Raw genomic sequence first — 21,758 nt, 5'->3', positions numbered from 1 at the left:
ACAGACATGTTTTTACATGAGGTAGAACAAATGAATGTCAACACTGCAAGGTGTTAAAAATGGGGTGAGATTGGGGGAAAATTACAATCAATGCACACCAGAGACTATAGTTAACAGAAACATTGTATTATGCTTCCTTTAATATAACGAAGGCAATATGCCAAAGATAAATGCTTATCAGGAAGGGGAACATGGGAGAAGGGATGGGACTCTTGGCATTGGTGGTGTTGTCTGATTTTTTATTCTACTTTAGTTTAATGCTCTTTCCTTTTGTTGCTTCCTAGCTGTCATGTTTTCTCTCTCTCTCTCTCTCTCTCTCTCTCCTTCTTCTTTTTCTTTTGTCTCTCTACGTTCTTTGACTCTTCCTCCTTCTTTCTGAAAGAAATGGAGATGTCCTTGTATGGTTAGTGGTGATGGTGGTGAATACATAAATACGTGACTATACAGGGAGACATCGATTGTTTACTTAAGATGGAATGTATGGCATGTGAACAAAACCATCTTAAAAAAAATGGGTTGATGAAGAAACCCTGAGGGCACCATATTGAGTGAAATAAGACAGACATATAAGGACAAATATTGCAGGATCTCACTTATATGAACTAATTATAATATGTAAACTCAGACATGAAATATAAGTTACCAGGATATAGAACGTAGCTAAAGAATGGGGAGCGGTTGCTTATTAAGAGCAGAATGTTCAACTAGGGAGAACTTAAATGTTTGGAAATGGACAGAGGTGATGGAAGCATACTGTGAGAATAATTACAGTGCTGAATGGTGTGTGAATGTGGTGGAAAGGGTAAGCTCAGAGTCATGTATGTCACCAGAAGGGAATTTGGAGGTTAAAAGACAGGAATGTATAAAACAGTGAATCTTGTGGTGGACAACATCCGTGACTAACTGTACAAATATTAGAAATATCTCTCATGAACTAGAACAAATGTATGATAGTGTAACTAGAAGTTAATCATAGAGGGGCATATAGGGAAAAAATAGACCTATTACAAACTATATACTACAGTTAGTATTTTAACATTCTTTCATCAACAGTAACAAATGTACTATACCAATACTATGAATCAACAATGGAGGTGGGGTGGTTGGGGTATGGGAGGATTTAAGTTTCCTTATTTTTTGTCTTTATTTCTTTCCTGGAGTAATGAAAATGCTCTAAAAATTGAAAAAAAAATTAATTGTGGTGATGGATGCACAGCTGTATGATGGTACCATGAGCAATTGATTGTACACTTTGGATCTTTGGATAATTGTATGGTATGCGAACAATCGCAATAAAAAAAATAATAATACATATCTCTATTTTGGAAGAAAAAAATGGTACAGATGCAGTGGAAAAGTCTGGCAGTTCCTCAATAAGTTAAACACAGAATTACCATATGACCCAGCAATTCCACCCTTAGGTATGTACACAAAAGAACTGAAAATGTGTTGAAACAAAAATTTGTACATGAATTTTCAGAGCAGCACTATTCACAACATCAAAAAGGTAGAAACAATCAATATGTCCATCAACTGATGAACGGATAAACAAAATACGGTATATCCATTCAATGGTATATTATTCAGTCATAAAAAGGAATACTGATACATGCTACAACATGAGTGAATCTTGAAAAAAAGTATGCTATGTGAAAGAAGCCAGAAACAAAAGGCCACATATTGTATGATTCCATTTACATGAAATGTCCAGAATAGGCAATTCATCAAGACAAAAAGATTAGTGGTTGCCTGGGACTTAGGGAAGGGGGAAATGGGGAGTAACTGCTTAATGATATAGGGTTTTATTTTGGGGTGATGCAAATGTTCTGGAATAGTAGTGATTGTTGCACAACATTGTGAATGCACTAAATGTCACAGAATTGTGCACTTTAAAATGGTGAACTTTATGTTATGTTAATTTTCATCTCAATAAAAAAAAGACCATATATAGATTCCATATTAGGAAATGTGAAAATACTGAATATCAATACATTCCAAGCACTCACATTCCAATTATATGCTCCCTTCAAGGCACATCATAAAACAAATTTTAATAACCTCTTATTATAAAAGCAGCAGCACATGTACACTGCACAAAATCAGAAAACTGAGAAAAGCAAAATAAGAAACTTTAAAACACATACCCCACCACCCAGCAAATACTGCTACTAATACTGTGATTTATTTCCTTCTATACCTTATTCCACGCATATACATTTTTCCAAAAGGAAATTATTTGTATACATTTAGATATATTTTGATACATTTACATTCTACACTGGGTACAATTTGGATACATTTCATCCAAAATGAAATCACACTGCTTTGTAAACTACTCTTTTCAGTCACTGCTCTTCACTTTTCTATTTCCGTAAATTTTACTTTCATCTAATACCCAAATTATATTTACATTTCCCCAATAGTTCCCCAAATGTCATTTACACCTGGTTTGAAAGAGCACCCAATCTAGAACCATGTACTGCATCTGGCTTTTACATTCTAGAGTCCATTTATCATGCCACTGACTTACTGAACCATAAACATTACAAAAGAAAAGAATATATATATGTGGAAGCAAGGGGTCACATGAGCCTAGTAATCATAAGCTTCTACTTAAAACTTTCAACTTATAGACTTACCATATGGCAAAGCTACCAGTCAGAATAAAACCACATACATTCTTGGAAATACTGAATTTCCTCACCTGGGGAATTCCTGATATTCTTGCAAGCATTCGGGACTCCAAATTTAGTAAGTCAAGCTGTTGATCTTGGGGCTTGCCCTTATCAAACTTAGTGAGTTTTGTTGCTCAGATGTGGCCTCTTTCTCTCAGCCAACTCTGCAAATAAACTCATTAGCCTCGCTTCTACATGGGACATGACTCACAGGGGTATAAGTCTCCCTGGCAACATGGGACATGATTCCCGGGGACGAACCTGGCCCTGGCATTGTGGGATTGAGAATGCCTTCTTGACTAAAAGGGCGAAAAAAAATGAAACAAAATAAAGTTTCAGTGGCTAAGAGATTTCAAATATAGTTGAGAGGTCATTCTGGAAGTTATTCTTATGCATTATAAAGATATTCCTTTTTAGTTTCTAGAGTATCAGAATAGCTAAAAGGAAATACCTGAATCTGTTGAACTCTAATCCAATAGACTGACTCTTGATGATAACTGTAAAACTATACAGCTTTTATCATGTGACCGTGTGATTGTGAAAACCTTGTGACTGACATTCCCTTTACCCAGTGTATAGGCAGATGAGTAATAAAATAAAGACAAATATATATATATAGGGGGATAAAGGATATAAGATGTTTTTGGTGTTCTTTTTTATTTTTATTATTTTTAATTTTGGAGTAATGAAAATGTTCTAAAATTGACTGTGGTGATGAATGCACAAGTATATTATGATACTGTGAGCTGCTGATTGTATTCTTTGTATGGACTATATGGTGTCTGACTATATCTCAATAAAGTTCCATTAAAAAAACATACATTCTAATAACCATCACCCAATGGTTTTACAGACTAGTAAGTCATTTTTGTCTCAAGCACTTTGTTGTTACTTAGTCTAACCCACAGTATGCATACAGTGTTTGTGATTTTCAAGATAATTTATGAACATTATTAATCTCCAGGGTAGATTGTATTGTTGTTCACAACTCTTTGCTCCCTTCTTTATCGATTCCCAATCCTACCTTTGCATGTAACTTCCAAAGTCTCTCTGCATTATTTGACCCCGCAGACATGCTTGACCACATGACCTGCTTTGGCCAATGGAATATGTCTGTCATGACACATGCCACATCTGAATAAAAGCTTTAAAAGCAAATGCATGGTTCAAGTTGAGCTCTAAAACTTCCGCTCTCTGCCACAACATTAACTCTCTTAGATAGGAACCACTTCTTCAGCCTGGACCCCAGAATGAGAAGACATGTGAAACAGACACATGTTACCCTGGGTCCTTATGTAATCTGAGAAATAAGGTTTGTTGTAAGCCACTGACATCTGGAGATTGTTTATTACTGAAGTAAAGCTAACTAATACAATCCCAGAAAGTAAAATAAGTTCAATAAGAGTATTAAAGTAAGAGACTTATAATTATGATGTTAATGAATGGGAAACAACATTAAATAGAGTAGACATCAAAGGCTTACATATTGTCTGACTTAAAATGAATAGATCTACAAACAACAAGTTTGAATGCAGAAGAACATTTCTGTACAATATGCCTAAAATAAAATTAAAAAAAATTACATTCCCTCAAATTACACCAACCTATGAGTAGTAGAATAAGTAGACAAACCCTCATCACCCAACTGTAGTAAAGAGAAAAACAACTGGCAACTTGATACATGAAATAAACACGCTGGGCCTAGGTAAGGATTCTAAGTATTTTTATGCCAAGAAACTCCTTCGGTGTCATATCCATGCTATTTTCAGGACCACTGGCAACCTTCAGGGACAGCACACCAGATTTAGAAGCAAATCCTAGAGTATCCTACTATCTAATGATAAGATGGAAGAAAGCAGCAATAGACTTCTAAGAAGATAAAACAACCCAGGAAGCAACCATCTCCACACATCACTGCCCTATACACTGAGTTTGTAATGGGAAAGCACTGAGGGTACACCTCACCAAACTATCACTTCTACCCATCTAATAATTTATCAAATATGCATTAAACATCTCTGTAGGCTTGAGGAGGGGAGAGTATCTTTTCATCATTATATCCCCAATACCCAGTAAAGTATCTGGAACATGACAGGGGATCAATATAAATGCTTGCTAAATGGATGAACAAGGTCATAGACATAAGTTATGGTTCACATGGAACTGTGCTTTGAAGGATGAATGGAATATGGCCAAGTAAAAATGAGAGGAAAATAAAAACAAGAGCAAAAGTCGTGGAACACAAATTAGTATAACAGGGCTGTATACTTCCCAATGCATTCTGACTAGAATCTCCTAGATACCCATCCTGGTAGAGCATCTCACACTAGAATTTAGTTCTCTGTACCTCCAGCTGATGCTCCCTTCAATACATTTTACAAGTTATGCAAAAACAGGAGTCCACAAACATGGAGGAGAAAGAAAAAAAAATAATAATTCACTTTGCTAAGAAAAAAAAAAGAGAGAGAGAAACACTATCTTGAGCCTGGAGTACTGCAAGAATTCTGAATCTGGTCTTGGGTCCCTTTTCATCCTATTCGTATTTCAAACTCAAATATCCAGTCTCTGTGCCAGAAATGCTTACAGGGCAAGCATTACCAATACTTTCACGCAGCATAAACACACATTCATTCATCAACAGACCCTTCATCCCTTCTCTCTAAACACAGACCCCGTATGCTCTTCAAATCTAACATCACGGACTCAAGAAATTCTGGAGTTTTTTACATGGGTTTTCAGATGACATTCTCTCCGGTAACTAAAGTCTGTGTGTAGCCCTATCCCGGCATCCTTCTCAGACTTACCACACCTAGACACCTCACACTCCCCATCACGCCATGTTCCGGCTTCATTCCAGAGAGTATTCTGAGCCCTACAAATCTGTTCACCCCAACCACGTATTCCTGAACACCTCATTTCCATTCACTGCCAAACAACCCTTACTCTGCGCTGGCCTGTGCAAGGCAAGTCAGAGGAGGACGCCCAGGTCCCTCCCAGAACTGAGCAAGTTCAACCGCGCCCCCGACCCTGTCCCGAGCCCCCTTCGCTCCACACCTCCCCAGCTACCGCGCGCTCCACAGACACCTATAACCTCGAGGCTTACACTCCTGAGTTTGTTCCTCCATCTCTGCCAACCGGCGCTGGGTGGCACCGCCGGGGGCGCAGGGCGCGCTGAGACAGAGTGGAGCAAGAGCCACCTCCAGCCTGCGGCGCCAGTGCGTTCACAGGCCCGGAACCTGACGCCTCCTGTCGCGTAAGCCCGGCCAAGCACCCCTCCCCGAGACCCAGCCGATCCCACCTTTACGCTCAGCATCGCTGTCGGCGTCGCTCCCGAAGAGATCCTCTATATCCGCCATTGCCGCGCTCTCCTGATATGGCTCAGCTGGGGCGACTCAGCGTCTGTTTTTACGGCACGGAACCAACGAAGCGCGACAGTGTCGCAAAGATTCGCTTAAATGGCTCCTTCTCTGTGACATAGTTTTCACGTACGCCACGAACCTATCACTGTCAATTTTTCTACGTCCACACGGTGGTCAAGTCCCGCCCTCTTGGTCAATACTCGTTCTTACTAAAAAGAATTCTAACCCGGGTTGGGGCGTTCAGTCATCTTCCGTTCTCGTGAGGGGCTCCAACCGTGTTAAACCTTTGTTTCCTACTGACCAGCGGTTCTTTTAAGTTTTTGGTTTCAGGACTCCTTTACATTCTTAAAAATTGTCGAGGATCTCAAAGCTTTTGTTTATGTGGGGTTATAGCTGTGATATTTACCATATTAGTAATTAAAGCAAATATTTAAGATATTCATTTTAAAATAATGTTAAATATGTCGACATAAATAACCTTTAAAAATAACTTTTTTCCCCAAAAATTAGAAGATTGGCATTGTTTTACAATTTTGAACATATATTTAATGTCTGGTAAAAAGAAGACAGCTGGATTCTCAATGTGTGCTTCTACATTCAATCTCTTGAGAAGTATTGTTTTGGTTGAAGCATATGGAAAAAATTCAGCTTCACACAGAAATGTATGCAATTGGAAAAGGGAGGCTCTCTCAGACCCCCTGAAAGGGTCTTTCTCAGACCACTCCTTGAGAATCGCAGCTTTGGAGCAGTATTTCTCAAACATAAATCTTCCATTTCTGATCCAATACACACGTTTATGAATAAAATTGAAACAAATGTCTCACAAAACAATACTTCCACTACCAAGATGTTTCTGAGATTTCCTGTTGTCTTCTATTTTAGTCTATTTTTTTTAAAGGTTTTTAATGCTGATGCAGTGTAACCCACCAAATTGATTTCAAGATTTACAAATGGGTTGCAATCTGCAACTAGTAAAACACTATTCAGAGGGTTCCACCGGCATGTTTGTTTTACAAGAAAAAAATTAATTTTGCTAGGATATGTAGCTACAACTGTACATTATAAAATTCATTATCAAGTAAGATTTTTCGTGACAGGTCACTGCTTAGGTCAACTCTTGCTTTACAGAGTTTCAAAAAAAAATGAAGTGACTTGCACAGGTTAAAGATCCAGCTGTCCTTAGGAAAATGTGCCAGTTTAAATTATTATGTCCACCAAAACACCATTATCTTTGATGCAGTCTCGTGTGGGCAGACTTATTAGTGTTGACTAGATTGTAATTCTTTGAGTGTTTCCATGGAGCTGTGACCCACCCAACTGTAGGTGATAACTCTGATTAGATAATTTCCATGGCGGTGTGGCCCTGCCTATTCAGTGTGGGCCTTGATTAGTTTACTAGAGCACTATATAAGCTCAGACAGAAGGAGCAAGCTTGCTACAGCCAAGAAGGACACTTTGAAGAACGCACAGGAGCTGAGAAAGGAGCTGCAATATACAGAGACATTTTGGAGACGGCCTTTGAAAGCAGTCTTTTGCTCCTGAGAAGCTAAGAGAGGACAAATGCCCCAAGAGTAACTAAGAGTGACATTTTTGAAGAGCTGCAGCCTAGAGAGGCACGTCCTGGGAAAAAGCCATTTTGAAACCAGAACTCTGGAGCACATGTCAGCCATGTGCCTTCCCAGCTAACAGAGGTTTTCCAGATGCCATTGGCCATCCTCCAGCGAAAGTACCCGATTGTTGATGACTTACCTTGGACACTTTATGGCCTTAAAACTGTAACTGTGTGGCCAAAAAAAAACCCTTTATAAAAGCTGATCCATTTCTGGTGTTTTTGTGAAAAGGCAGCATTAGCAAACCAGAACAGAAAGCTTAATAAATTTTATTTAATAATGAACAAATGTACATTCTTTGTTCATTATTATGGGTTTTCATCTTGGAGAAGCAACAATGGATTTTTAGTTTGGAGATTATGAGATATAATTTTGTTCCTAACAGGAGTGTTTGACAGAGTTCACAAGGATGAATATTAAGAGTCAGAACTATATATGTTATCATCAATCCTAGAGCTGTATAAAGTGGATGATGTAAAAGTAGGTAGATGGATCACCTTAAAACAATTTGGAATACTGGAAGAGCTATTTGATAGTGACTCCGTTTAATTTTCATTCAGAGTACTATCCTTGAAAAGTAGGCTGATTTTATCTTAATAAATTGAACTATGGTGAAGGGTGCTGAATCATGATGCCTATATCTGGCTAGAAAGATTAATGCGTTTTTTTCCCATATGACTAGTGGCTTTTAATGGATTCATTTTGTTTTTTCTATACTTTATGCTGACCGTTGCTTGTCTACTCCTTGTCTTTTTTCATACAAGATATAATACACTTGATAAGATTTTAGCTAAATCAATCACAATCATATTCCAGTACTACTTGACTGAGCATTAACCTCTTCATTTACTACCAGTGTTGGAGAATTTCATCCTTTCGTGTTTGCCTAATTTAACTCTGAGTATTAAGATGCTCCAGGGATGGAGAATTTCATCTATTAGGCATGTGTTTAAATAAATGAACTCCAGAGTAGCTATTTACCATCTTTGTTTCCAAGTTTTTGAGACTTGTCTCTTTTGCCCCAAATACTGCCTTCAAAAGATGAAGATGGATCCTCAGAATAGCAATAGTTGAGTCAACGCAATATCCCTAGTCAATCAAAGAACTATTAGGGTATCATTAGAAACATTTTTACAGGAAAATTTTTTTTCAATTCATAAAATATATGCTCACATCAAGTCACAAAAAAAGGAACGTGTTTTTAAATATGTATAACATCTTAAAGATTAGAGGAAAAACAACAGCTTGACTAAACAAAATACATTAACTGAAAATTCATTACATTTAGGGTAAACTGTCACCCTACAGGAGGCTCATGTGACTTGCTTCTGATTACTCTGTGGAAAGAGCTGGCCTTTATAAAAGAACAGGTTGATCTGAATTAAGTAAAGAAGGAAATCCTGCAGTTTCTCTCCATAGCAGCAAGTAAACAATATGGGGCCCTCATTTCTTGGAAGACACAGAGCATTTACTCACAGTCTGCTTTTATTAGGTTCTTTTCTAACTTGGGTCCCTGCAATGGGTGTTTGGGGGATTGAACTATGTCTCCCATAAAGACATGTTTGAGTGCTAATCCCCAATCCTGTGGGTGTGAACCCATTTGTAAACAGGAATTGGAAGTTATTAGTTAAGGTCTAGACTCATTTGTGAATAGGATCATCAATGATCCTATGTAGATGAGGCCAAACTAAATCAGGGCGGGCCATAATTCATATGACTGAAGTCCTTATAAGCAAAAGAAATTGGACACAAAAGTCAGGAGAGGACAGAAGGAAGTAGAAGTCAGAAGTCAGAATTCAGTGGAGATAAGAGGAGCAGACATAGAGATATGAGAGAAAGAGATGGCCATGTGATAGAACACTACAGACTCCAGGAGAAAGCAATGCCTTAATGTGGACTTCTAGCCTCCAAGATGGCAAGACAAAAAATTCCTCTTGTTTAAGCTAAACCATTGTGTAGTATTTGTCATAGCAGTTCTGGCAAACTAAGATAGGTTCAATAAAAATATAAAAATAGGGATATAAACATAATGGCAAACAGTTTCTTCATATAAAAAAATTGAGGGGAAATAAAACAAGTATTCTAAAACATATGAAGAATTTAAGTAAGTTCTAGAAGTAAATTATAAACTATGTATAGGTGCTGAAGAATGGAAAGCCAGAAAGTGATTAATTCTAATAGGGATTAGGAAAGGGTTTTTTAGAAGGTATGATTCAAGACAGATCATTGAAATAATGGGAGGGAAGCCAGCTACCAGCACATACAGTTGAGCAGAACCTAATATTCAACCAAGCAAGATGTCGGTTAATTTTTCAAATCTATTCCCTGATTCACCTAAATTTTCAGAACACTGGGGGTAAAGAGAACATTCTAAAATCTTCTAGGGAGAAAAATCAGCTGGCATATAAAAGCATCAAATGGCATCAGACGTCTCAACAACAATTCTAGAAGCTAGATAACAGTGATAAATAGCTTTCAAATTCCTGAAAGAATATGACCCATCTTAGAATTCTATACCCAGCAAACTATCATTAAGTACAAGAGAAAAATAATGGTATTCTGAGGGAAACCAGCCTCCATGTAAGCAGCCCAACTTCCCTGAGATTGCCATGCTCTGAAAAAGCCCAAACTAGCTCAAGCAAAGAGGCCAAATAGAAAGTCCTAAGACCACATGTGGTGGGTTGAATTGTGTACCCCAGTGGACATGTTCTTGGTCTTAGTCCACATTCTGGTGGGTGTGAACTCATTGTAAATAAGATCTCTTCAAGATGTTACTTCAATGAAAGTTTGGCCCAATTGAATCAGGTTGGGCTTTAATCAAGATTCTACGAGTCTTTTATAGACAGAGTGAAAGTCAGATGGAGAGAGGAGCCAGGAGAGGCCACCATGTGCATTGCCTGTTATAGAAAAGCCTAGGACCAGGGATTGCTGGAAGCCAGCCCCAGAACACTGGTTTTCTTGCAGAAAGCATTGCCTTTCTATGCTTGGCTTTTGGATTTTTCCCTAGCCTCAAAACTGTGGGCCAGTAATTTCCCATTGTTTAAGCCAAGCCATTGAATGATCTTTGTTTTAGCAGCTGGGATACTAAAACACTACATAAAGAGAGATGCTCAACCAGCCCCCAGTTACCGTAGTCCTCCCGCTGTTACAATTCCAACCTCAATCTGATGCAACCTCAATGACAGATCCAAGCCCAGAACTGCCCAGTTGAGCACTTCCTAAATTCTTATCTAAAAGAAACCAGAAGATAATAAAATGGTTGTTTTATATCACTAAATTTTGAGGTGGTTACATAGCAATAGCAACTGGAAAAGTTACTCAAAAATTTACAATCTATGAATTGTGATCTGCCAAAATGAGAAAGTAAACCAAGGAAAAGAAAAACATAGGCTTTAGAGGAAGGAAATTCAATATTAGAAAGAGGCAAAAGGAATTCCCAGGATAACAGTTGGGCCAGCAGGCCTAGTAGGCTTCTGGCCCACACTGGAGCAACAAGAGAGAAGACTCCAGGAAAGAACTGGCTGAGAATGTAATGAAGCTGATAGAGTACCTTCTGCATTCACTCATCCACTAAAGATTTCAGTGCTTTCTCTGTGCCAGAAAATGTTCTAGGCACTGGAGATAACAACAGTGAAAAAAATACACCAAATGTTTGTTCTCAAGAAGCTTGCATTTCGGTAGAGGGTGAGACACAGTAAATGAATAAACTAAGAAATTTATAAACACATGCACTTTCAGTGTTGTATATTTATATGTGGTATATTTGAATATTTTTAATGGATATTTTTCAGGAACCAGTACATAAAAAATTTGTAAATGGCACAACAAAATCTAAACAAATGGAAAACCAAGGCAATCATTAACTCCAAGAAAAACAAAATGAATGTACATACATAGTATACTATATGGCTCAGCTGTCAATAATGATAAGGACAGATAACACATATCATATTTACCTTGTTCTAAGTGTTTTTTATATACAGGTCCACAGTCTTTTATCCAAAACCCTTGAAGTCATATGTATTTCAAAATTCAAATCTGTCCTCCAGAGGGGTCTGAGCAGTATCCTATAATTAAAGTAAAATTTCTATGGCAAAATGTCTGAAAATTCAAATTAAGTGGGATAAACAAAAACTTTAAATAGCTTTAGGTCAGTTCACGTCAGCTTTTGCCACCAAATGAGTTACGAAAGAACTCTGAATTTCAGAGCTCTTGGGATTTCAGAATTGTGGATAAGGATTGTGGACCAGAGTTAACTCATTCAATCTTCACGACAACCCTATAAAATAGAGCCTATTATATTCCCATTTTACATGTGAGGAACATGAAGGAAGCACAGAGAAACTAAGTGGCTTTGTCCTAGATCATATAGCTAATAAGAGTTGCCTACTCATAATATAAACACTGAATATTTTAGTAGTACTATTTGACCTTTAAAATGTTGCATACTTTTTCTTTAGTGAGGAATATTTTTAAGTCACACTATGGGTAAGGAGAAAAAGATATTTTGAGATATTTTGAACCACTAAACTTTAAACATATGTATAAGTATTACATGTAAATGGATAGACTATCAGACTCTTTGGAAGACTACACCATAGGCTGGAAACAGTGGTTGCCTCCAAGGAGAGGAGCTAAAGGATTGGAGAATAGGGATATGAGAGAAACTTTACTTTGTACTGTGTACCTTCTTGTACCTTTTGAATTTTGTACTAAGAGATTGTATTCAAAAGTAAAATTAAATTAAACAATAGTAAAAAGATAGATACCAAAATGTTAGTAGTGCTTATTTAACTCTGAATACTGAGGGTGTCTTCTTCTTCTTCTCCTCCTCCTCCTTTTTTTCTATGTTTTCTAGATTTTCTACAGTAAGCGTACAGTGATTTTAGAATAAAGTAAGGGGGAGGGGCTTTGTCTAGGGAATACATTCTTTATTAAAGCTATATTTTCTCTACTAGGGTTCTATGGTCTAGGATTCTATGACCAGAGAGGTAGTTCTTCAGAGACTGAAGGAGTAAATCTGAGGTTCATAGTGTTATTAGTCAGGGTTCTCTAGGGAAACAGAACCAACAGGGGATATCTGTAAATATGAGATTTATAAAAGTGTCTCACACAACTGTGGAGATGCACGAGTTCAAATTCTGTAGGGCAGGATGCATGAGTCCAAATTCTATAGGGCAGGTTGCAAGCTGGCAATAACGATGAAGGGCTTCAATGAACTCCCCAGGAGAAGCTGGCTGGCTGAGGAAGAAGAAATGAAAGTTCTCTCTTCTCCCTTAAAAATCTTCAATTGATTGGATTAAATTCAACTGATTTTATTCTCTCACTGCAGAAGACACTCCATTAGTTGACTGTAGATGTAATCAGCCACAGATGCAATCAATTGACCGATGATTTAATAAACTAGCCTTCTGGTTTATTAACCAGCCACAAAACATCCTTGCAGTAATGGTTAGGCCAGTGTTTGCTTGACCAGACAAATGGGCATCATCACCTGGCCAAGGTGACACATGAACCCAACCATCACAACAGGCTAATTAATGAAAGTTATTATCATCTTCATAATTCATCATGGGAAATGTGTACTGTATAAACTGAAAACCACGTTAGTGCCTCAAATAATATTTTTGTGTAGGAGTTCTGTTTACTCAGAATTGCAAAAGCTAATTGAATGTAAAGCTGATTAACTCATTTTCAGGCTATCAAAAAGATAATATATAGCTCATAATCAAATTTAAGCTGTTTTCCAAAATAATAGCAAACCCCCTTTTCCCGAACTTCTTTCCTCTCATTACCATTAATCTAATTCACTTTCAAGATTCAAGTATCAACTCCAAAACATTTATTAATTTATTTATTTACTAATAATCGTTCACTATTCAAATGAGGATTGGACAAGCAAATATGAGTTGGAAACTGTTCCAGTACAAGTCCTATGACAATTGTCACTTACATTGAGAAAAAAGAACAGAAAAAAGGTAATGAGTCAGAAACTACTTCTTAGGACTAAAGCATAGGAGGTCGTTTTGAAACCTTTCCTCTTGAATATAGGGTTTGGTTTAGGCACTGGCTTCCTTGAATAGGCAGTATTTAAGTTCCGTCATCAAGCTTAGGGGTTACCAGCGAGCTTTGTCCTTAAAAGACCTGTGCAGCACAAGGGATGAGGTCAGTGCACTCAACGCAGGAAGAGCAAGAACAAAAAAACTACTAGGTACAGGAATTAGAAGGACCCAAGAAGGACAAAAAAGGGGAGGGGATTATGGGTGTTGGTGTTGACGTAAAGGAAGCTGAATAAGAAAAGTGATATGCATCAAGGAAGTAAACCAAGAATACCAAAGAAACTGAGAGGTATTTAGGACAGAAAAGAAAGAAAGCAAAGCAAAACAAAACAAAACAGATTAAACGGACATAATAAAGGGAAAGGAGGAACTATCTACAAACGAAGGAAGTAGGGAAAAAATTTTTTTTAGGAAAGCAGCCAATAATAAAATAGTAGTGAGTTGGGGGAATGTTGAAACAGAAATAGGAAAACACCTCAATAGTATAACCGAAGAGACAGAGAAAAAAGTCGGGAAATTTACAGATTCCCCTGCCAGCGAATATTTTTTTCACAAATCAAAAGGAACTACTAAAACAGATTCAGCTCAAACACAAATCAAAACAAAATAAAATTGAAATTTTCACTTTACAGTAAAACTATTCTGATTAAATCCCTACAATGGATTTTGTTAGTCACCTAGTTGTTTTAGAATCATGGGAGAACTCAACATAGATGCAGAGATTGTTATCATCTCACAATGAAGTGGAAACTGCTGGCATGCAAGCTGTATCTGGTCCTCAGTGTATTTCATCTAATCCACAGCAGGATTACCAATAGGAGATACACCGTATTTCATGCTTACACTTGCAAAAAAGGCATTATGGTATTAAAACCCTTAACAGTAATATGGCAAAAGGCCACAAGGTGGTGATAGTACACCCTGAAGTGAACTAACATCTGCAAAAATGAGCTACACAAACACACTCACATACACCCTTACCAATTTTTCCTTAGCAAGAAATGGCATAGGGGTGGAAGGATAGAAAAGAGAGATTTGACAAACATTATCTTTAGGTAGTTATCAAAACACTTCCTATAACAAATCTTCGTAGTTTTTATACATATGGTTTCCCTTTTTTCCCAATAAAGCAAAACAAAACAAAAAAAAAACAGTACTTTTCAAAGTGGCAAACACCATGAAAAGGCATTTCAGCTATAGGCACTTTGGTTTTTATGTTTCTGCTGATCAAGTGGTAAATTTATGTAAAATAACTGTTACCTTCTGGGGAGCTTTTTATATTTTTCTTAGGCTCTATAAAATGAACTTTCCTAAACAGTTCAGGGAAGGTTTTATTTCCTTTACTGCAATTTATTTCCTTACTCATTATTCAAATGACATGTGTAGTTAATCCCTTACCTTAAAAGGGTGGGGTATTTAGGTTAATAATGATGCATATTGCTGAATAGATAAGTTTAGCTCTCAAACACAAAAATGTACATGTGTACATGTTTTATCTGCTACTTAACAGAATCATTATTTGGCTGAAGGGGTAGGATAGAATCCTGGGCCTACAATGGCAAGAAGAAGTAACTAAAGGGAAAACAACTAAAGGTGATTCCAGGGCCATAAGTCTTTATTTGCAAAATAAGAATTAGTCATTAGAAATATTATTTTTTCTAATTAGCATCAAGAAAATTCTTAAAAACAACCCTCAGTTCTAAAATTGACCTGAAACTGACAATATGTATCAAATGTCATAAAAAATATTCTTACTTTTGACTCTAGAATTCCACGTCAAGAAATTTTATCTTAGGAAAATAAGAGATTCACACAAGGATGTAATAGGGTGTTTACTATAGCATTATTTATAGTAATGAAAAATATTGGAAATGCCATAGTGGAGAACTGAGCAGATAAATTATCATATACCCATAAACTGGAATACTATGCAATCTATTTAAATCATGTTTTACTGGGCATTCTTAAATAATAGCCTTGGGAGTACAAAAATGGAACAATCTTTTGATAGGGTTGGTTTTATCTATCCAAATTGTAAATGGGTATATGTTCTTTAATTCAACGTTTCCACATCTAGAAATGTCCTGAGAAAACAATTTGACAGAAAGAAATATATATGGACAAAGTGCTCACCTAAACTGTGTTTATAATAACCAAAAATTAATCCAAAACACCTATCAATGGAGAATAGTTCAAATAAATTATGTATATAGAATTTAAAAAGGATTCGGTAGATAAATGTGTATTGAAGAGAGGCGCATTATATATTGTTGAGTCACCAAAGCCAGTTAGAAAATTACATGTTTTCTATGTTTATGTAAATAAATATTTACATGTGAAGAAAATGTCTGGGAGGATATAAATACAATGGTGTACTGGTAAATGTTTAGCAACTAGCTTTCCAGAAGACAAAAAAAGCCTGCTATGTGGTGTTTGCCAATTTCTATGGTGTAAATACTCATGCCAAGGCTGATAACAAGTCATCAGCATATAGTGATTGAACAACAGATTTGGGAAGAGATGCACACATTCAGCTCAAATGAGCCAGTTGGAGCAGCCCCTCTAGCAAACCTACCTCTATATCTGTGGGTGGTAGGATTATAGGAAGTCTTTCATGTCCTACCTCAGGGTCTGTTTACATTTTCACTGATATCGTATTCCTGTTAAATCAACAAAAAGAATTAAGGAATTGAATTACTAATTTGGAGAAACAATAATATTTTTAAAGAATATTTAAAGAGATAGGAAGATGTTCAAGACACAGTCATTGTCACCTAAAAAACTTTATGCCACAAAGCAGTATCTTGTACAATCCCAATTTCATTGAAAGAAAAAAATTACATGCATGTACATACATTTGCACAGGGCCATGCCTGAAAGAAAATAAGCTAAAATGTAGGTAGTGGTTATAGCTGAGTAATGAGAGACTGGGTGATTTTATTTTTTTGTCTTACGTTTCAGTATCTCCCATGTTTTCTAAACATGGTTTTATAATTATGTAATGCTTTTATAATTTTTTAAAAAAGACATCACTATATACAAACACTGTCTTAGTCCTGCTGTCACTGCTTAGAAAGCAATTTCTTCCTTTTGGATTGCTATAACTACTGCAATCACAGTATATGACTACCTTAAAATGTGGATGAGTGGAATCTTTTATATTTTTCTCTCTCTCAAAGGTAAAAAGGGAGGCTAGGTTTTATATATGTGGCCCAAGATTTTTAAATATAGATACATATTTCCTGACCTGAAAAACATATCTCCATCTTTCACTCTATTAGTTACTGCCACAACCCCACCCTAATTGCTGCCCAAATTACTCTAACAGCCCTTTAGGTACTCTCTTTCTCTCTGTTTCGAGTCTCCCCTCAGTACAGTCCATACAGAAATTAGAAAGGATTAGGGCAATTATGCACTTGTTGCCAAAAGATTAATCATCTTAAAATAAGGCTTTCATTTTCATTTTGCTCAAAAGTCTTTAATGGACTGTTGCAAAAGAGTATTTATAGCATGATCCCAATTCTGTAATAATAGTTATATAAACATATTTGCTATATGTACAGAAAAATATCTGGAAGGACACATATGAAATTATTAACAGAGCTTTTCTCTGAGAGAGTTGAAATTATAAAATTTTACATTCTAATTTCTATGTTTCTGAAATGTTTTATGAAAAGCTAGATTACTTTTATAATGAAAACGAAATAAGTAAGGAGGGAATTCTTTACTGAATCCCCACTGCTCTGAGGATGAATTGTAAACTCCTCTACTTTTATCCAAATGCCTACCTCAAAATCAACCTACTCAATAAAACCCACATAGTCTACTTCAGCCACCTCATGGATTACCCATTTTTCTGAATTTCTCCAGCACTTCCTGAACTTTGACACTCATCGTTGCCTTTTATCACACATTGGATCATAATGGAATTTAAGCTGTTTCTCAATTAGTTTACAGTTACTGAAGAATGGGAATTATGTTTATTCTTCATATCTTCCAAAGTGCCTAAATAGTGCTGGATCCATAGCAGATGGTCCCTAAATGTTTATTAAATTTGTTTTAAAGCCCAATATCTAAGGAAATTGAAAGAAAAAATCAAATATGAATATTGAAAAGGATATGGAATGTATGTACACAGAAAATATATTAGGAAAGAAAAGAAAGAATAAAATGGAGTTAAAAATACTCTAGTACAAAGAAAGAATAGAAGAAGCATTTGGAATATAAGATACTGCTATGAGCGTCCTGTGGCTGCTGTAACAAATTACTACAAATTTGGTGGCTTAAAGCAACAGAAATTTATTCTCTCACAGTTTTGGAGGCCAGAAGTCCGAAATCATTATCACTGGATCAAAATCAAGGTGTCAGCAGGGACTCTGGGAGCTTTGGGGGAAAGTTCATTCCTTCCCTCTTTCAGCTTCTGGTGGCTGCCAGCATTTCTTGGCTTGTGGCGACATCACTCTCTGGTCACATTGCCTTCTCCTATTCTGTCTGTTAGTCAAATCTCCCTCTGTTTCACTTTTGTAAGAATACACTGATTGTATTTAGGGCCCATCCAGATAATCCAAATAATCTCCCTAGCTCAAGATCCTTAATGTAATCTTAGCTGCAAAGTCCTTTTTTTACCATATAAGGTAACATCCACAGGTTCCAGGGGTGAGGCTGTGACATCTTTTGGAGGGGCGGTACATTATTCAGCCTAACACAGATACATGCTAGTTAAAGTTTCTGTTAATATACAGGTAGGCCTCTTCAAGGTCCCCAACCCATCTTTCTCTACCCAGTTCCTTCAGTTTCAAGGCATGATACATAAAGAGAAGCTTAAATTTCTTTAAAATGCCAACTCCAATAACTTGGTTAGCAATAATATATCTACCAAATCACTAGGGACAGAGTTCTAAGAGCAGTAGGAGTAAACATAAGGAAACGAAAACCAAAACACCCATATTTTTGGCTACTGAACACAGTAAGATTAGCAGCACTCTAAGACAAATTTGGTGAAATCATCTATTGCACATCTACAGTGTGCTACTATACTAAGAACTCTGAGAAGGACAAAGGAATTAGATACATCTGAGTCAAAGAGTTTAGAATCTAATGATCTGCCTTGCACTGAAGAGTTAAAGTGAGAAAAAAATATGACAACATGGCCTTGATTTTTTATAATGCCCTACTTCGGAACGGATTATGAGAATCCAGACTAAGACCAACATGAAAGAAGCATGTCTCCTCCTGCAGTTACATAATTCTGATGGGGATGAGGAATTGGGGCCATTTCTCTGCAGGTGAAAGTATGATTTTATTCAATATGTAAAGTAATATATGTGTCCTAGAGAAAATCATATTTTTGGTTCCACATATGTTGACTAAGGTGAGAAAATATCAATATTTCATAACTTAAAAAAATTAGAATGCTGTGCCATTTGGGCAGGATAAAAACATAAGCCTCCATTTTGTTCCTTGTTTTAAGAATATATTTCATCTCTTGGCATATCAATACAACCCACTGTATCACGTCGGGAAAAAGATAAACACCTCTACTTTCTTGTCATTTAAATTAGAAAAATAAGCATCTCTCTCTACTGTGAGGTAGAAAATTTGGGTCTTATATTAGATAGGATTACTAGGAAGTTTAATTGTTTTGAAGAATGCACTACATGAAGATAAATTAATATAAATCTTTATTATCTGTCAATTCAACAAAAATTTATAAACTTTCTACCAAGTGCAAGGTCTGTAGAGAGTAAAAAGGAAAAAAAGAAATGGTACCTATACCCAAGGAACCAGTTTCCAGTCTCCAAAGAGGAAATCATATGTCATAGATGCATACAAAGTTCTATGAGAGTCCAGAGTCAGGGAGATCAGAAAAAGGCTTCATGGGGAGATAGCATGTGAAGTGTATCTTGAAGTAGATGTAGGGCTTTGGCTTTTGGATATGCAATGAGAGCCTGGACCACAGAAGAACCAGCATAATCACAGACACAGAGGTAGGGTGGTTTGGGACACATTTGAGGAAAAATAAATAAATAATCCATTCTTACTGGGCTCTGGAGTCTATAGAGTCTAGGACATTTGAAATGTCTTCCAATGAGAAATAGAACAATAGAAAATTAGAGGCAACCGAAGTTCCATTTAAGCCAACCTAGCAACATTTAACAAAGTTCTGATAGGAAGAGGAAAAGGAAAGAGGGAAAAGAAAATGACAGTATTTAAGCAAGACCCCCTTTTCCCAAATATGGATGCCCTTATCTATTTATTACCCTGAAAACTCCACTGGGAAGAATGGTGAAAGAAGGAAACTTGTAGTTAAGCGACCTGTTCTTTTATTGGCCTATGTGAGCGATGATGATTCTGATGGAGAAGATGGAGACTATCATAGGCAAGGAATGGACTGAGGAAGCAGCATGGGCTCTCTTGGCAAATGTGAATTTGACAGACATGATGGGAGAAATAGGTCTAGACAAAAACCAAATTGGGAGTGAATCTCAGAAACATGACTATTAAAAATGAACTAGTCATCAGATACAAAAGGAGAGATATCATACGTTACCACTAATGTGAACTCCCTGAAAAATTAAAATCATGTCTTATAATATAAACTATAGGGGACCTAGAGATAGGTAGAAGCTAGTGAAGGGGGAATGATTATCTAATATGCACAGACATGAGGGTGAACTTAAAGGTATGGGAATGGATGGGGTGATGAAAGTTTGTTAATGGGATTATAAGTATCAGTACTACATTGAAGGTGAGCATGATTGAAAGAGGTTTTTTAAAGTATGTATCCCATAGATTAATACTACAAATATAAATAAATGCTTGCATGATATACTTCTAAGGTATGACACTGGTCCAAAGAGTTAATAACAGAGTGGTATATTGGAAAAACTACCCATTGCATATTATAGACTATATTTAATAGGAATACCTTACCAGTGACACACTAATACTAGGGATAAATTATTAGGGGCTGAAAAGAGCTTTGGGGTGTTTTGTGTTATGATAATTGTTTAAAATTGGGAGCGATCATTGTACAACTAAGTGAAAATAATGTGAAACATTTACTGTTTATCTTGGACAGAATATATGCTATGTGAAATTAGGAAGCCCTACTTAATAAGTAAAGCCCTTGATCTTGAGGCTCGCTCTTGTGAAACTTAGGGCTGTAAATGGGAGGTTAAGACTTCCTATAATTATGCCTAAGAGGCACCTCCAGAGAACCTATTTTGTTGCTCAAATGTGGCCTCTCTCTCTAAGCCCAAATCGGCAAATAAATTCATTAACCTCCCCCCTATGTGGGACATGGCTCCCAGGCGAGTGAGTCTCCCTGGCAACGTGGGACATGACTCCCAGGAATGAGCCCAGCCCTGGCATCAAGGGATTGAGAATGCCTTCTTGACCAAAGGGGGAAAAAGAAAGGTAACAAAATAAGGTTACAGTGGCTAAGAGATTTCAAATAGAGTTGAGAGGCTATCTCGGAGGTTACTCTTATGCAGGCTCCAGCTAGATATTCCAAATGGCCAAAGTATGCCAAGCCCTAATCAACAGTAGTCCCCAAATACCCAGGTTCTTTCTGAGACCCTATAAAAATTTCACTCACTAAATTTATCTTTCAGAAACTTAAGTCCTCCGGAGTGTTCCTATGCCAGATAAATCCCAAAAACCCCCCAGAGGCAACAGCCTCTTCAAGAACATTAATCAGATGCAGCCCCCTTCCCCATAATGTCAACACCCCTTTACAATATGAACAAGTTACTGTGGTTACTGCCCATATATCCCTGAAGATAGAGAAAGTGATAAAATGAAAGGAAGGGGTAGCAACAGACAAGATAGGATTTAACAAAGTATTACAAATACTCAATCTTTATATAAATTTTTTTAAATGCTAGGGAATTAGAATAGCTAGAAGGAAATATCTGAAACTGTGGAACTGTAACCCATAGTATTCTTTCAAATTTGCTCTATAGCTACTCATTAAATTATACTTTGAAAGTTATCATCTCTCTGTATATATGTTATATTTCATAATGAGGAAATAACTGAAACTGTGGAACA

General features: G+C 36.7%; 1 protein-coding gene and 1 long non-coding RNA gene across 2 annotated transcripts in view; both read right to left on the bottom strand.

Annotated features, from left to right (window-relative positions):
- Positions 1-6,085, bottom strand: part of LOC119532008 (RNA polymerase-associated protein LEO1) — a 54,720-nt gene extending 48,635 nt beyond the window's left edge. Inside the window, exon 1 of the mRNA XM_037833962.1 lies at positions 5,974-6,085. Within this exon, the coding sequence (XP_037689890.1) occupies positions 5,974-6,031 (58 nt within the window). The 5' untranslated portion in view covers positions 6,032-6,085. The remainder of the gene's footprint in view (positions 1-5,973) is intronic.
- A 4,766-nt stretch (positions 6,086-10,851) lies between these two features.
- Positions 10,852-16,295, bottom strand: LOC119531941. Its single transcript, XR_005216456.1, has 3 exons — positions 16,279-16,295; positions 11,601-11,711; positions 10,852-10,874 (listed from the first exon to the last, which is right to left on the bottom strand). It is a non-coding gene; the product is annotated as an uncharacterized LOC119531941 (long non-coding RNA).
- Positions 16,296-21,758: the final 5,463 nt, after the last annotated feature.

Source organism: Choloepus didactylus, chromosome 4 (genome assembly GCF_015220235.1).
Source record: "Choloepus didactylus isolate mChoDid1 chromosome 4, mChoDid1.pri, whole genome shotgun sequence".
NCBI classification, from domain to species: Eukaryota; Metazoa; Chordata; class Mammalia; order Pilosa; family Megalonychidae; genus Choloepus; species Choloepus didactylus.
Note: the sequence above shows the minus strand (reverse complement) of the source record. Positions and strands in the feature narration are given on the sequence as shown.